The sequence below is a fragment of the Pongo pygmaeus genome, chromosome 13, assembly GCF_028885625.2.
Source record: "Pongo pygmaeus isolate AG05252 chromosome 13, NHGRI_mPonPyg2-v2.0_pri, whole genome shotgun sequence".
NCBI lineage: Eukaryota > Metazoa > Chordata > Mammalia > Primates > Hominidae > Pongo > Pongo pygmaeus.
The window spans coordinates 52,291,644-52,307,171 of NC_072386.2; the positions used below are offsets into that span (position 1 = coordinate 52,291,644).

At 40.7% G+C, this 15,528-nt stretch overlaps 1 protein-coding gene across 6 annotated transcripts in view; it reads left to right on the forward strand.

Moving 5' to 3' along the window:
• The window catches only part of PLGRKT (plasminogen receptor with a C-terminal lysine), a 280,885-nt gene that overhangs the window by 185,957 nt on the left and 79,400 nt on the right, over positions 1 to 15,528 (forward strand). For 4 of the 6 annotated variants that reach the window (XM_063649548.1, XM_063649550.1, XM_063649549.1 and 1 more), the window contains 2 exons: positions 11,588 to 11,713; positions 13,435 to 13,521. In XM_063649548.1, coding sequence (XP_063505618.1) covers positions 13,441 to 13,521 — 81 coding nt within the window. In that variant the 5' untranslated portion in view covers positions 11,588 to 11,713; positions 13,435 to 13,440. Of the gene's footprint in view, positions 1 to 9,913; positions 10,094 to 10,158; positions 10,495 to 11,587; positions 11,714 to 13,434; positions 13,522 to 15,528 lie in introns of those variants that run through there. The other 2 variants (XM_054500852.2, XM_054500851.2) reach the window with 2 other exon arrangements.

Genomic DNA, 15,528 nt, shown 5'->3' on the forward strand with positions numbered 1-15,528 from the left:
TCATCTTGAATACCACCACTTCCCATTCATGTAAGATTACTCTATTCATTTTTAGACATATAAATTCATCATTGCCAATGTGCTGTTTCTCAGAGTGTCTCTGACGGTTACTTGCATTACACTTGACTTGGGGTTAATGTTTAAAATACAGATTCCAGGGTTCTGCCTGGGATCCAAACCTGGGGGCAGGGTCTTGGAGGTCAACATTTTAACATTGTCCTCAGGTGAGTCATGTTCACATTGAAGTTTTGAAAACTAGTGATTTGATATTTAAGGGAAAAAATGAGCCAAGAGTTCTTTGCAAGTACAGCTGTAACTCGCTTTCTTCCATCTAATTTGGCTGATTTATCAATACCATCCTTCCTTCTGCCTCTGTCTACCCTACTTGCCACTTTTGCTTCTAAAGCAGGAGAGATGATCCTCATTTGTACTGATCTCAGGAGGACTGATTTCAAGGTCTTATAAGTGGACCTGAAGAGATGTGAGCAAATTCCTGGTGAAGGAGCAATTTCCAGTAAATGTTCTTGATCTTCAAAAGCAGCATATACTAAAGAGACTCAAAACAAAAGACATGACAAACTGCTTTGTTTGCATCTAATATTTTAAAATGCATTTTATTATGTATAAAGACAATATCAAGATTTGTCTCCAGGTTCTATTTTTGATCATGTAGGGTTGTAAACCACTGCCCTATGCAATGCTCATTTCTCTTCCTCTGTTCCCATCCAACCCCTCATATTTGTTGCCCCTACCCTTGTCATAGACTCATATCCTATATGTGTCTCGTGTCAAACAGACTTCGTGGAATACAATACTTTGTTCTAGTTACACAAAACAATGGTTTAAATGACAGGGGTAATTAACATGTATGGGTGACCAGAGAGTAGCAGCTGTCCTCATCTGACACACAATCAGATGCTTCTCTCGCTCACATTGTGTCTCTCTCCCTCCTATCCTAAGCTGGGGAAGAGCTGGGCAGGTGAAGAGCTCTTGCCTTCAAAGGGCAGATCCCATGCCACAGGTACTTTAAAACAAAGATGAGGCCTCCAACAATTTCCCCTACCCACAATAAGTTCATAAATCCAGACATAAGTAGTTATGGCCTGGATAAATGCTGCGGGAGTTGGGGAACACTCTGTGGTAAATATTTTAAATCTAGGGAATCTCAATAAATCAACAAAATGCCACTAAAGACAAAGTTTACAATTGAGAGATACTCTTTCAGGGGATCCTAGAAAATATTTGTTGATTTAATATCCTAGAACTAATAACATAAGTGAGTGTCACACAAATGAAATAGTCACCTTGTGAATCATTTCCTTTGGTAACCACACTTAAGGTTACCAAAGTTCTTACTGGATCAAGAACCCAATTAGCCCATTTATTTTTGTAGGCTCATCATAAAATAATGAGAAGTAGTTTTTTCTTTTCCCCACCATTTCCTTGAAAGGACAGCAAGACCTTTCTGCTCTGAGAGAGATATGTTCCAAACAGAAATTAATAAATAAAAATTTCAGATACTGAAAAGTCCTATAAAAGAAAAAAGAAAACAAGTCAGAGCAATATGGTATAGTGCACAGGTGTGAGGTTCGTTTAGTTATGGTGGTCAGGAAATGTGTAAGAGGTGATATCTGAGAAATGAATCATGAAGATAACCATGGAAAGATCTGCCAAAAGAGCATATTTGGCCAGGGGAAGAGACAGGTACAAAGACTATAAGGGTGGAACAAGATTGGCAAGTTCCAAGGATGAAAAGAAGAGAATTGTGGGTAGAGAGTGAGGAAGAGGGATGGGGGGGTCAAACCATATCATGAAGAGCCTTGAAGACTAGGGGAGAGGTTGGATTCTACTTGCAATGAAAAGCCACCAGATGGTTTAGAGCAGGGTAGTTGCCTGATGAATGTTCTAAAAATACCACTCTAGCTGTGGTATGAAGAATGGAATGTGGAAGGGACTTACATTCATGGAGGCTGGAAAATCTTTAGGAGCTGTTTCTGTAGACCATGTTCAAAATATAATTTGGAAGTAGAACCAATAGGACTTATTGAGGGATATTAGTAGTAATGGATAAAAGGAAATTAAGGAAGATACATACTCACACACACATATATTTGTATATATTTATATACATTACATATATATTTGTATTTATATACATTAAATATATATTTGTATGCATTTAATATGCTTTTCCAGAGTAGGATACTATAGCCAGTTTCAATATTATGTGCATTCTGTAAATTAAGGAAGTCTAAAAACGAAACAAACTTTCCTGGTAAATGAACTACTGGAAACCAGTCTAAACCAATCAAGAAAGTCATGATTTCTAAAGAAAAAATTACAGTCTTTTCTGGAAATGGAGAAATTGGTGGCAGTATGTTGACAGTATTTAAAAACCATGCTCCTGAGGCTTGCTATTAACCAGGCTCCAGTTATTTTGGAGAAATTCACAAGAAGGGCTGTGGGTTAAGTTTAGAGCATTTTTTTTAAAACAATTCTTATGTTTTTTTTTATGATTCTAAACATTGGAATATTTGAAACATTTAATGTTTGAACATTATTAAGATACAATATTTAATATTTGACGTTTTCTACTTCGTGTAAGGGGGTTTGGCATCTTTTAGAAGATAGACTCGAAGGTAAGCACAAATATTCTGAATAGTGCAGTATATCATTAAACACAATATCAGAATTTCATTACTCAACACTTATTCCATGGATTAGAGATTTCTTTTTTTTTTTTATTATACTTTAAGTTCTAGGGTGCATGTGCACAATGTACAGGTTTGTTACATATGTATACATATGCCATGTTGGTGTGCTGCACCCATTAACTCGTCATTTACATTAGGTATATCTTTCCCTCCCCCCTCCCCCAACCCCATGACAGGTCCCGGTGTGTGATGTTCCCCACCATGTGTCCAAGTGTTCTCATTATTCAATTCTCACCTACGAGTGAGAACACGCGGTGTTTGGTTTTTTGTTTTTGCGATAGTTTGCTGAGAATGATGGTTTCCAGCTTCATCCATGTCCTTACAAAGGACATGAACTCATCCTTTTTTATGGCTGCATAGTATTCCATGGTGTATATGTGCCATATTTTCTTAATCTATCTACTCATCTGACAAAGGGCTAATATCCAGAATCTACAAAGAACTCAAACAAATTTACAAGAGAAAAACAATTCCATCACAAAGTGGGTGAAGGATATGAACAGACATTTCTCAAAAGAGGACATTTATGTAGCCAACAGACACATGAAAAAATGCTCATCATCACTGGCCATCAGAGAAATGCAAATCAAAACCACAATGAGATACCATATCACACCAGTTAGAATGCGATCATTAAAAAGTCAGGAAACAACAGGTGCTGGAGAGGATGTGGAGAAATAGGAACACTTTTACACTGTTGGTGGGACTGTAAACTAGTTCAACCATTGTGGAAGACAGTGTGGTGATTCCTCAAGGATCTAGAACTAGAAATACCATTTGATGCAGCGATCTCATTACTGGGTATATACCCAAAGGATTATAAATCATGCTACTATAAAGACACATGCACACGTATGTTTATTGGAGCACTACTCACAATAGCAAAGACTTGGAACCAACCCAAATGTCCATCAGTGATAGACTGGATTAGAGCATTCCTTTGACTAAGTACAAAGAAGGAAAGCCTCAGAGGCTGAGAAATGCCATCAGGTGGGCATCAGCACTTAGGTGAGTGTGTGAACTCTGGAGATGAACTGGATAGGCCACCCTCCAAGCACCTCCACGTTCAGTACCTCCAGAAGCTCTCCAAATCCCCTCATTTAGGGATTTTTATGGGGACTTCATCACGTACACATCAGCAATTGTTAACTCAATCTTCAGCCCCTCTCCCCTTTTCACAGGATGGGGTAGGAGCTGAAAGTTCCAAGCTTCTAATCATGGCTTGGTCATTCTTGTGACCAGCTCCCATCCAGAAGCCCACCAAGTTACTTCAGGAGAACAAAAGATGCTCCTATCACTAAGGAAATTCCAAGGGATCAGGAGCTCTGTGTCAAGAACTGGAGTCGAAGATCACATAGAACAAAAAATATACCTAGCATACCTATCACTTAGGAAGTTACAAGTCTTTTAGGAGCTGTGTGCTGGAAAATGGGGAAAGAAACTAAATGTATATTTATTTATTATAATACCACATATAATAAGGTAGATCATTTTACTCATCAGAGTTCAGGAACTGTTCTCTGTTATTTTTATACACATTCGGAGTAGGAGACCAAGTTGAATTCACAGGATTGCAGGAGGCTGAGATTCACAGGCTGAGAATAGGATCATGTGAGTTGCATGGGTTTCAAGAGAAGGAAGTTAACAGGGGCTTAATATAGTGCTGTAGTGACCTCGCAGTTGAGAAGGAGGATAGATATAAGGGGCTACTGTGAGCGGGAAAAAATAGGAAAGAGAGAAATATCTAGAGAAGATTTTAGGAGTTTCTTGTTCAATATGCTGTGTGAAGCATTTGCGGGGACTGCTTAAGAAAGCGTAAGGTGAAGACCCTCATTATTCTTCATGCTTCACAGTTTACATTTTCATTCAGTTTATGTTTTCTTAGAATGCTATTACATGCACGGACTGAGCCATGTGAAGCCTCAGTTTTATTCAGGTTACACTCCTCAGTTTTATTCAGGTTACACTCCTCAGTTTTATTCAGGTTACACTCTGAAATATAATCATTTTCAGCTCAAAAAAGCTTCCTTGACTTTATTACCCCTCACATTTTTATCTTCTCCAATTACTCCTTTTCATAACAAACATCAATAAACTGTATCATTACCTTTTAAAACTATCAAGTTAACAAAACAAAACACAATAATTATAATAAAGATTAAAATAGCAGCAATAGTAAAACATATACCATTTAAAAAATGTCAGACCCTATTTTTGTGATTTACACATATTAGCTCATTTAAATCTTAGAACAATCCTGTAAGGAAGGTACTATTATTGCCTCTATTTTAGAGATGTGGACACTGAGGCACAGAGCTTTAGTAACTTGTCTAAACGACACAGCTAGGAGATAGCACAGCTGGGATTCGAACCCTGACATCTGGCTCCAGTGTTTATGCTCTTAACTATTGTGGAAGGGGGTAGTGAAATTAGCATCCTTATTCACTGCTGGCATGGTGTATTTGTTCAACTCCAAAAAGTTAAATGCAGAGTTACCATATGACCCAGCAATTCTGCTTTTACATATATACCCAAGAGAATTGAAAACACGTTTATACAAAAACTTAGCAGCATTATTTATAACAGCAAAAAAATGGGAACAATCCAAATGCCCCACAATTTTGAATGGATAAACAAAATGTGGTATATCCATACATTGGAACATTAATCAGACTTAAAAAGAAATGAAGTACTGGTACATGCTACAACTTGGATGAACCTTGATCATACTAAGTAAAAGGAGCCAGGCACAAAAGGCCATAGATTGTAGGCTTCCATTTATATAAAATGTCCAGAATAGGCAAATCTATAAAAACAAAAAGTAGGTTAGGGGTCCCCAGAAACTGGGGGAATGGGGAGAATGGGGAGAATGGGGAGTGGCTGCTAATAGGTATGAGGTTTCTTTCTAGGGTGAAGAAAATGTTATGGAATTAGATAATGGTGATGGTTGTACAACTTTTTGAATGTATGAAAAACCATTAAATTGTACATTTTAAGGTGGTACATTTTATGGTTGTGAATTACATATCTTAATTTTAAAAATCTCTAGGTAGGTAGAGAACAGGATCTGAGTCCACTGATGCCATTATATTACACTGCCACATGGTGTCACCGTTGAGGAATGGATGAAGTCCAAAGAAGGCTTATACAAAGTTTGTGTCCAGGTCATGCCCAAGCTACAGAGGTGCCCCAGGATTAGAGTGAAGGTTAAAATCCAGAATTTGGGGAGCACCATCCCAGAATGGTTTAATATTAAGGAGGTTCTAGCCTCAGCCCCACACTGTGCAACTATTTGCAGTCCTTCACAGACTGAAGTTCTTGGCTAAACCTGGTTCCCAGATCAATGGGGAAATTCAAATCCTTGTGAAAGCATCTCTGTTAAAAGGAGATACTGCTAGGCACATCTTAAACTTCCAAACACATTATTTTTTGAAAAACTGCTTCTTTATGGAGGTCCAAGGAAATATTGAGCAATTTTTACTGTCCTGGGATAGGGAGCATCAAATGAGTTGAGGATTTTACATCAATTTTCTCTAAAATATTTGTACTACTTAACTCAGTGTATACATATGCATGTGCATTATATATGTGTTTATATATACACACGTGTATATATACATGTATACGTGTATTTACATATATGTATATATACACGTGTGTATATATGTATACACATATGTATGTATATATATACACATACATATGTATCCATATACATACACATACATATGTATATATACACACATATGTAAATATACATATACACACGTATGTATATATATGTATACACACATATGTATATATACATATATATACTGAGAAATATCCAGCAATGGAAGTTGTTACATACACACTTATTGAAAATCCTTTAGCTGTTAAAAGTGGTAAATATAAATGCAATGTAGCAACATAAAAATCCTTATGCTATAATGCAAGATGATATAAAACACATATTTATATATATGCATAAAAATATAAACATATATATTCACAAATTCATACAACTGAAAATAATTCACATACCAGTTAAAGTTATATGCCATTTGATTCTGAAATAAATTTCCTTTAACCCTCTTACTCCACATTTTATAAAATGTGTCCAATATCTATACCAAGACTTTTTTTTCAATTTCCTGGGCATATTTTTCTATGGTCACTTTTTTCACTTATGTTTTAAAATTATGAACAACATCATACATACAAGAATATTTATAATGTGTGTTTTCAGTTTAACGTGTATCCATCAGGAATCAGAATTTTACTCAGTTGGTTTGATTAAAGAGATATTAGTGAAGACACTGCTTAAAGGAGTATGACTAAGAGAACCATCCAGTTGAGGCATCCAGAGTCTAGCAACAGCAGGAAGACTGCGCTCTCTCTAGGCTACATAGCAAAGGAGAAAAGTGTTTCCAGAGCCCATGGAGCTCGAGCCATGGAGAAGGGACCACTTGCCAAGAGCTGCAGTTGTGGAGAAACACAACCACCACCAGATACTCAGCACCAAACAGAGAAAGAACAGAGAAAATATACCCTGATGTCTTTTTCCTTCTGCCTCCCATCTCCCTGAATGCCTCCCGCTGTCCAAACTCAAATGGAAACCAGCTGAGGAGAGCCCAGGTGGTGCTGTCCAAAGAGGTCAGCTTTGGGGTACAGAACAGGGCAGGGAAGTGAGGAGAATGAATATGATGGAAGGCAAACAGAAAACCTAGACAGTCTAATTGTTTTGTCACCCAGAATTTATTCTTTTCCTTTGCTCAGATGAAGAGCAGCTCATCCCTTACATATGAGAATAACAGAGTCTGACAAGATTTCTCCTCGACCAAACTTTAGTCAGGCTCCTCTAAGCCACCTCCTTGATTAGATCTTGACCTTGGGCTGCAGTGTTCATCCTTGCAGAGTCGGTGTTAGCAAGAATCCTGCTAAGTCAGTTTAGAGAGGATCTTCCCACCCTGAATATTTGACCACTCTCAATATCTGATCAAATTCCTTACCCCCACCAGCCCCCAGGTGATGTCTGCTTACCCTGGCCTACCTTCAGCAAGAATCCTGTTAGGTCAGTTTAGCAAGGATTTCCCCTACCCTTGATGTCTCTTCTTAGGAACTCTTCCATCCATGGACCCCACCCCCATCCACACAATCTGCTCCTCGGCTATAAATCCCCACTTATCCTTACTGCATTCAGAATTGAGCCCAGTTCTTTACCAAGGTCTCTTTCCCCCTATTTCAAAAGTTGCTGAATAAAAATCTATTGTTACTGCTACAACTATTGTCCAGCTTTGATTTTCTTTAACAAGCCCCATCAGCTGCCATATTGCCTTGAGGGGATGTCAGTTCAAGTACATTCTCACCTGGAAACTAAATTGTAATATTTATCTCCACCAGTACTCTTTATGCAGGGTAATAGGAAAAGAGAGTCAGGGAAGAAGTAATTAACATTTTAAATGGAGAGCTACTATAATTCCTGCCTCTAGAGCTTGTTGCAAGGCTAAAGTTAATAATCATAGCTTCCTACTCATTTACTTATGTTTCCCCTGCCCTATGCCAACACCTAGGTAGATCAGGATTTTTTTATCTGGTATGCTTCAACACTTTAATTTCTTCATGATCTGAAATTTCTGCATTACTTCAGTTACCTGATAATCATTATTATGGCACACGGCAGTATTAAGAAGTGCCCAGTGAATCTCTAGGTGTCATGCATAGTTCTTCTTCCCCTCAATATATAGATGTAACCCAATTTCCTTTTGGTATTTGGGATCAATCATACCATTCTATCACTGTGAGGAATGAAAGTGACCAGAGGGCAGTTTCAGCTTTCAAATCAATGAATCGAAATTCAATTCAATTCAGTGACTGGGTCTTCTAGTGGAAGCATTCCTTCCTTTGGATCTAGGCTTCCAAACACAATAAACCCAAGGTTGTAGAAATGGTGTGCTGGAATACTATGCAGCCATAAAAAATGATGAGTTCATGTCCTTTGTAGGGACATGGACGAAGCTGGAAACCATCATTCTCAGCAAACTGACAAAAAACCAAACATCGCATGTTCTCACTCATAAGTGAGAATTGAATAATGAGAACACTTGGACACAGGAAGGGGGACGTCACACACCGGGGCCTGTTGTGGGGTGGGGGGAGGGGGGAGGGATAGCATTAGGAGATATACCTAATGTAAATGATGAGTTAATGGGTGCAGCACACCAACATGGCACATGTATACATATGTAACAAACCTGCACGTTGTGCACATGTACCCTAGAACTTAAAGAATTAAAAAAAAAAAAAAAAGAAAGAAACGGTGTGCTGGATATTTTCTATTTATCCCTCCAGGCATTGTGCCTAGGAGGCTGACCTCTACGGACTACACAGACCTAGCTCCATTGTCTTCTGGCTTCCTGGTGGATCCAGCCAGTGGAAGACCCCAGCTGGATATCAGAGCTGGGAGAACAGAGAGGGGGGTCTTCTCCACTCTGTCCCTGCTTTGGGCTGACGTCTCAGCATTGGCTACAACTATAGAATCTCACCTTACTTGGTGAAAAGTTGGCATTGCTTGCTTTCCTCTACTGAACGACACAGTTCCAGTTGGTTACTCTCTCGTACAGCCACAGCTACCGCTCTCTCCTGGTTTTAGTAACTGCTTCCTTCCCCCATCCCCTCAGCCCTAGAGTTAGTAACAGCTCCCCGCTGTTACTGGTTACTACTGGTTATGGAAGGCGAACTATGTGCCAGACACTGTGCTAAATGCCCACATATATTATCTTTTAGTCCTCACAATCCAATAAATTAGATAGCTTTAGTCCTATTGCAGAGGTAATAAAGTCACAGAGTGACAGTGACAGAGCTAGAAATTGAAGGTAGGTGTGTTTATGCTTGAGTCTGTGCACTCAAACACGATTCCTTACTTCTTGCATCAGTTGTTAACCTCCCTTAAAGAGTGTCAAACCTCCTGGTAACCCGCCCATTCCCTCAACTGGAAATGAGGGTGCTGTTGCAATTTCCTCATCCAGCCATTCAACAAATGGTTATCTGGAATGTGGGACCCACAGTCCAGAATCCTGAGGGCTGCTGTTGAGAGCATCAAGACGCGCCCAGGTCAGGGCGGTGTTCACTCACACGCTGAGCCTGGAGAAAGTTAGACGCCTTCTCCACCGCTGTGGTGGTTAGCAGGGACTTTCCTGAAGGCCAGAGACTGGTGACGTTCATGCAATTTTTTCAAGCCATTTGGTAGCAAAGAACAGAGTGCCAACAATTCAAGCATTCTCTCAGGCTGGGAGAGAGACTTGGCTTATTCAAGATAGAAATTGCTGGTGAGATTGAGACGAGACTGACATTTCTCAGAGCAGCAGGGGAGAAAGACGGCTCTGTTCAAAAAAGAATGGGTAATTTCAGTCAATTCTGTTCTTTCTCGTTTCTGTCTTATCTTTATGACTTTTTAATAGTGCCAATTTAACAGATGAAGGGACAGAGGCCTTTAATTGAGAATTCCACTCCGCTTCCTCTGCCTCATCTCAAAAATCTGGCAGCTGAGTCGCCGCGGCTTTGAATTTGCCTCTTTTGACCTTCCCCTCCCACCTCCGGTAACACTGAGCCTGGCCCGGAAGGACACACCCGGCTTCTGGCGGAAGTGCTGGCTCTTTAAAGAAGCCGAGGGCTGCGCGAATTGGCTGAGCGCCAATCCCGACGCTGGGCTAAGCGAGGCCTGGTCCCTGCAGCGGGCGAAAGGAGCCCGGGCCTGGAGGCCTGTGTACTGGTCGCCTGGTACCGGCACCAGCGCCGCCCAGTGAGTGAACACCGGCCGCAGGCGGGTGGGGAGAAGGGTCAGCCCGGCCATGTCAGTCAGCGCGATATCCTGGGCTCCGGGCTTGCCAGGCAGCGCTGGGCGCCCGCTCCTCGTGAGCTCCTGCCCTTGGCTCTCGCACTGCCCCTGGTACTGATAGGTATTGCCAACCTCGTTCCATTAGAGCGCGTTATTGTCGCCTGGCATGGACTCCGGGTCTCTCCGTAGCTTTAAAATAGAGTTGAGAAAAACAGAGTGCTCTCAACAGAAATCAGCACACCATTGCGGGAATACCTAAATTACAGTAATTGGCCTCAGGGAGCAAGGGCGGTGTTAATTACAGAAAACCTCCGGAAGCTGTGGGCTCTGGGCTGGAATTTGCAGGGGGATGTGGCTTAGTTTGAATGGGATGCAAATATTTATTGAAAATGATTGTGGTGAGACGATCAGTCATACATTCAGGCGATGTGTCATCTGATCAGGAAATAAGTCAGCGCAGTAATCCCGATGACAGAATTCATGCAATTAATGTTTTATGTCCTCCCAAGTAAAATCAAATCCAGGTACTCACGGGTGACCGGAAGAAAGGCTGTCTGGAACTTGCAGCCCCCACTTCTCCCCAGAAATACACCTTCCCATAGTAATCTATAGCTCACCTGAGGCAGGGCTGAAGCATTAAAGACCCCTTCCAAGATTTCAGAAGGAATCAAAGGGAAAATGAAGACAGAGGGATTGAAATCAGCATTCTCTGCAAAACGTCACTCTGAGACACAGTGATGTTTAAAATTGTATAAGTAGCAAGACATTTTTTTTTTTACCCATGGTAAAAAGTGTTAGAATTTTTAAAAGAATTACCTTATACAAGTGAGTGAAATCAAAGTTATCCCTATTGCAAGGTCAACTTTTGCTTATTTTCTGATACATATTTTGTGAGCAAGAGGAGATAGCTGAAAGTGTTCTGGACACCCTAGGGAATATTCCCAGACTTTGGGAAATGACTTTGTCAGGAATGGGGAAGTTGGGAAAGGAGAGAATGTTGAAAATACTGAACTCCAGAGTGAAATTTACAGGGTGTGATGCATTTATTTATTCTCAGGTGTGGTTTCCCATAAGGAAGCTCTTCTTCCTGCTTGGCTTCCACCTTTAACCCTTCCACCTGGGAGCGTCCTCTAACACATTCAAACTACAAGTCCAGACCCAAGAGAGCAAGGCCCAGAAAGAGGTAAGTAAGTCTAAATACTAACTTCCTAGACAGTGTTTTTTTCCCAGATGATTGACATGAGGACTCTCTCTTTTCAGGGGAGATCCTAACCCCTTACAAACAGGAGCACTTTAAAGCACACAGCTCTGTGATATACAGCATATGTGGAGGAATAGTACTGAGTACAGTTGTTTTCTTTATAAATGTTTGCAGCAGGTGTAAAAATTTAGTCATCCACTCCTATGTTCAGAAGAAAAATAAGTAATGGCAAGTGGCCTGAGCCACAGTTTTTCTGACATCTCTCATGCTTTGTGCAAACATTTAGGGGAAGTAGACACGATGGAGACTATCAGGATGGATAATATCTTGCTCCTAACCTCAGGCAGGTTCTGGTCTGCTGTTAGAGATGAGTCACATGGGACTGTTAGGGTTTGGAGAAAGGAAAGAAGTGCCAAATGGCCCTGCTGTCAGTGAGTGACCTCTAACTCTGGTCACAGGGTGCTGGAGTGGCACAGTGGCAGAGGGGGAGGGAAATCTCACCACCTCAGGCCTTTTCAGCATTGTGCCTCTTCATCCTGGTAAGTGGTTTGGTATCCTGTGCTCAGCTTTGAAGCTGACTCTGGCACAGAGCCCTGAAACTCCAGGTGTATCCTTGGTCAGAATACAAGGAAGTCACTGAAGTCTTGCTTGCAGCTCCCACTCACCTGGAACCCCATTAGCTGGGCTTCCCACAGAATACTTGGGAATCCTGGCTGTAATGAATTAAGACTGGCCATTCTTACCTGAGGTTCATAACCCTACTCAACAGCCTGTTAAAGAGAAAAGGTATCAGCCACATTGTTGAGAAGGGTAGAGCAGTTGTAACTTTCCCCTGAGTTTTGCAATATTCTGAAATGCAACCAACTAACTCAAGGTCTTCTGTACCCACCCAGTTGGATTAAGAATAAAAATTGGAGTTCTGTCCCTTGTAGAGTTGACAGCCCACTTAAAAACTTACGTAAGATAGACACTACTGTGCATTCATCTAAAAAGTACATTTTCCAGGACATTTAAGTATCCGTATGTTTTTCCATTTTTGAGAACTTTAGTACATGCTATCTTGGAGAGAATGAGAGTGAAGCTGGAGGAGGATGGCTAAGGCAGTCAGCAGTGGGTGGATGGAAATAAGGGGCATGTAGGAGAGGGACAGGGATTGTGTTGGGATGACAGGAAGAATAACTGGTCTACTGACCCTCAGACAGCTCAATCTTCTTAAAACGCAAATGCAAAGAGCACAAAGAAATATGTTCTTAAGACGCACAAGGCATCTTCTTAATCATCCCTCCTCAGAGGCAAAGGTTCTGTTGCCTAATTGTACAGAGGTAAGAAGATGGATGGTATCCACCCTTCCCCTCACAAAAAAAGAGAGTTGTTTTTTCCTTCAAGAATTCAGTTCTTCAAGATTTATGGTGGGAAGAAAAATCAGGAAACAGCCATATACTTATAGAGCAGGGAAATATTTTGGAAATTATCTACTTTAATCAGTTGGTGGTAGGTGAGTAAAATGATGGCCAGACTCGTTAAGTATGCCTGAGGTCAGGCAGCTAGTTAGGAGCAAGGACTAGAATCCACACTGTGTTCCTAGATCAGAAATTTTACTTATTTTTTTTGCTTTGTCATAAGCCCAAGGTAGCTCAAAGTGGAGCATGCAAGAATGCATGTAGTATATTATTATAAGTCTCCTTGCTTCTTTTACATTTTAGGTCAAAATGGGGTTTATATTTTCGAAATCTATGAATGAAAGCATGAAAAATCAAAAGGAGTTCATGCTTATGAATGCTCGACTTCAGGTATGTTTTAAAATAATTAAGCTATTATGTTGTTACAATGTTTAAAATTTCTACCACATGTACTCCAGCCCTGCATTCTCTTTGACCCCCAACAATAAAATGTTCTTTGGGCTGCATCCTTAAAATCAAGATAAAATGGATTACTAATTATCTGGTGAATGGGCTAATTTAAATCTCCAATCCAGATAAATTTGTGTAAAAATTTCCATTCTGTAGGAAGAGATAACTGCTTAGAGTATGTGGTAGATAGAATAATGCCCCCCGCCCCCAAAGATAATGTTGGAGATGGGGAGATTATCCTGGATTATGCAGATGGGCTCATTGTCATCACAAGGGTCTGTCTTTTTTTTTTTTTTTTTTTTTTGAGAGAGTCTCACTATGTTGCCCAGGCTGGAGTGCAGTGGTATGATCTGGGCTCACTGCAACCTCTGCCTCCTGGGTTCAAGCGATTCTTGTGCCTCAGCCTCCCTAGTAGCTGGGATTGCAGGCATGCACCACCACTCCCGGCTAATTTTTGTATTTTTAATAGAGACAAGGTTTCACCATGTTGGCCAGGCTGGTCTCAAACTCCTGGCCTCAAATGATCTACTGGCCTCAGCCTCCCAAATTGCTGGAATTACAGGTATGTGTGCCTGGCCCACAAGGGTCTTTATAAGAGAAAGAAGGAAGCATGAGAGTCAGTATAAGAGATTTGAAGATGCTACACTGCTGGCTTTGAAGATTGTTTAAGGATCATGAGTCAAAGAATTCAGGAAGCCCCTAGAGGCTGGAAAAGGCAAGGAAACAGATTATGCTTTAGAGCCTCCACAGGGGTGCAGTCCTGCTAGCCCATTTTGGACTTCTGAACTTAGAACTGTAAGATAATAGATTGGTGTTGTTTTAAGCCACCGACTTCATATAATTTGTTACTGCAGCAATAGGAAACTAACATGGAGTGTGAGACTTTAACATTGGATTTAGACATGGCTGGATAGAAAAGATCAAAGCACTGCAGAAGATTATCTAATTGCCTAACACAGGTTGTAAAAAACATTTTAAAATGTTGCAAGTCAAAAAATCAAGTCTTAAAAGTTTGACCCGAATTATTTTCCTAAGATTTCAGACAAAGATGTCTAGGCCTCTGTGGCCCATTACGGCTCTGGGAGTAGAACGTCCTCCTGTAAGGCATGTAGCTAGTGGTTAAAAATGAAGACTAAAGCCAGACTGCCTGAGTTTGAATCCCAGTCCCACCCTTGACTAACTGTGTGACTTGTGCCTTGGTCTCCTGATCTGTACACTGGATGTAATAATATCCCCTTCAGAGGGATGTTTTAAAGATTAAAGGTGAAATATATTATATAGAACAATGCCTCAAGTTTTCAGAAAAATGCTTCTCACCTCATAAATATTTGTTGCTGTTGTTACTATTATTGTTTTTAATCACTGACAAGAGTGTCTTATGCAGAATAAATATCTCTTTGGGGACAATGAAACAATTGAAAGAATGGACAACTGAATTATTGTAACAGAGCAGTGACCTAGGTGAGACCAAGTATTAGGTTTACAAATCAGCCAGGTGTCTGATGCTTAGCATGTCCTTGTCAAAGATCTTTGGAAACTACAGGGTTTTTACTCTTATGTTGGTCCCCATGAAGTCAGGGTCCGTGAAGGGTCTGGGATTTTACCCTACTTGCAAGCTAACATGTTAGCCTATTACAGAAGACTGGAGATAACTACATCAGAGTCAGAGGACTTTATTACTCACAGTACAGCAAACAGCATGAGCGTGGTGGTGGTAATTCCCCATTGTCCTCCAAAACTCACCGAGGTGACAAAGATGGGCATGGGCGAAATGAGTGCTATGCACTCAGTGGATTTGTGTCACGGTTGAGCAGCGTTGAGTTTAGGGAACCTACTGCTTTTACAGTGGGCCATGAGCAAGGGGTGGGTTGTGGCAGGGGGAGAGGGTGGGAGCTACTCTCCTCGTAGTTGTTGTGTCCTGGTTGACCCACCCCAAAATGGAGATGT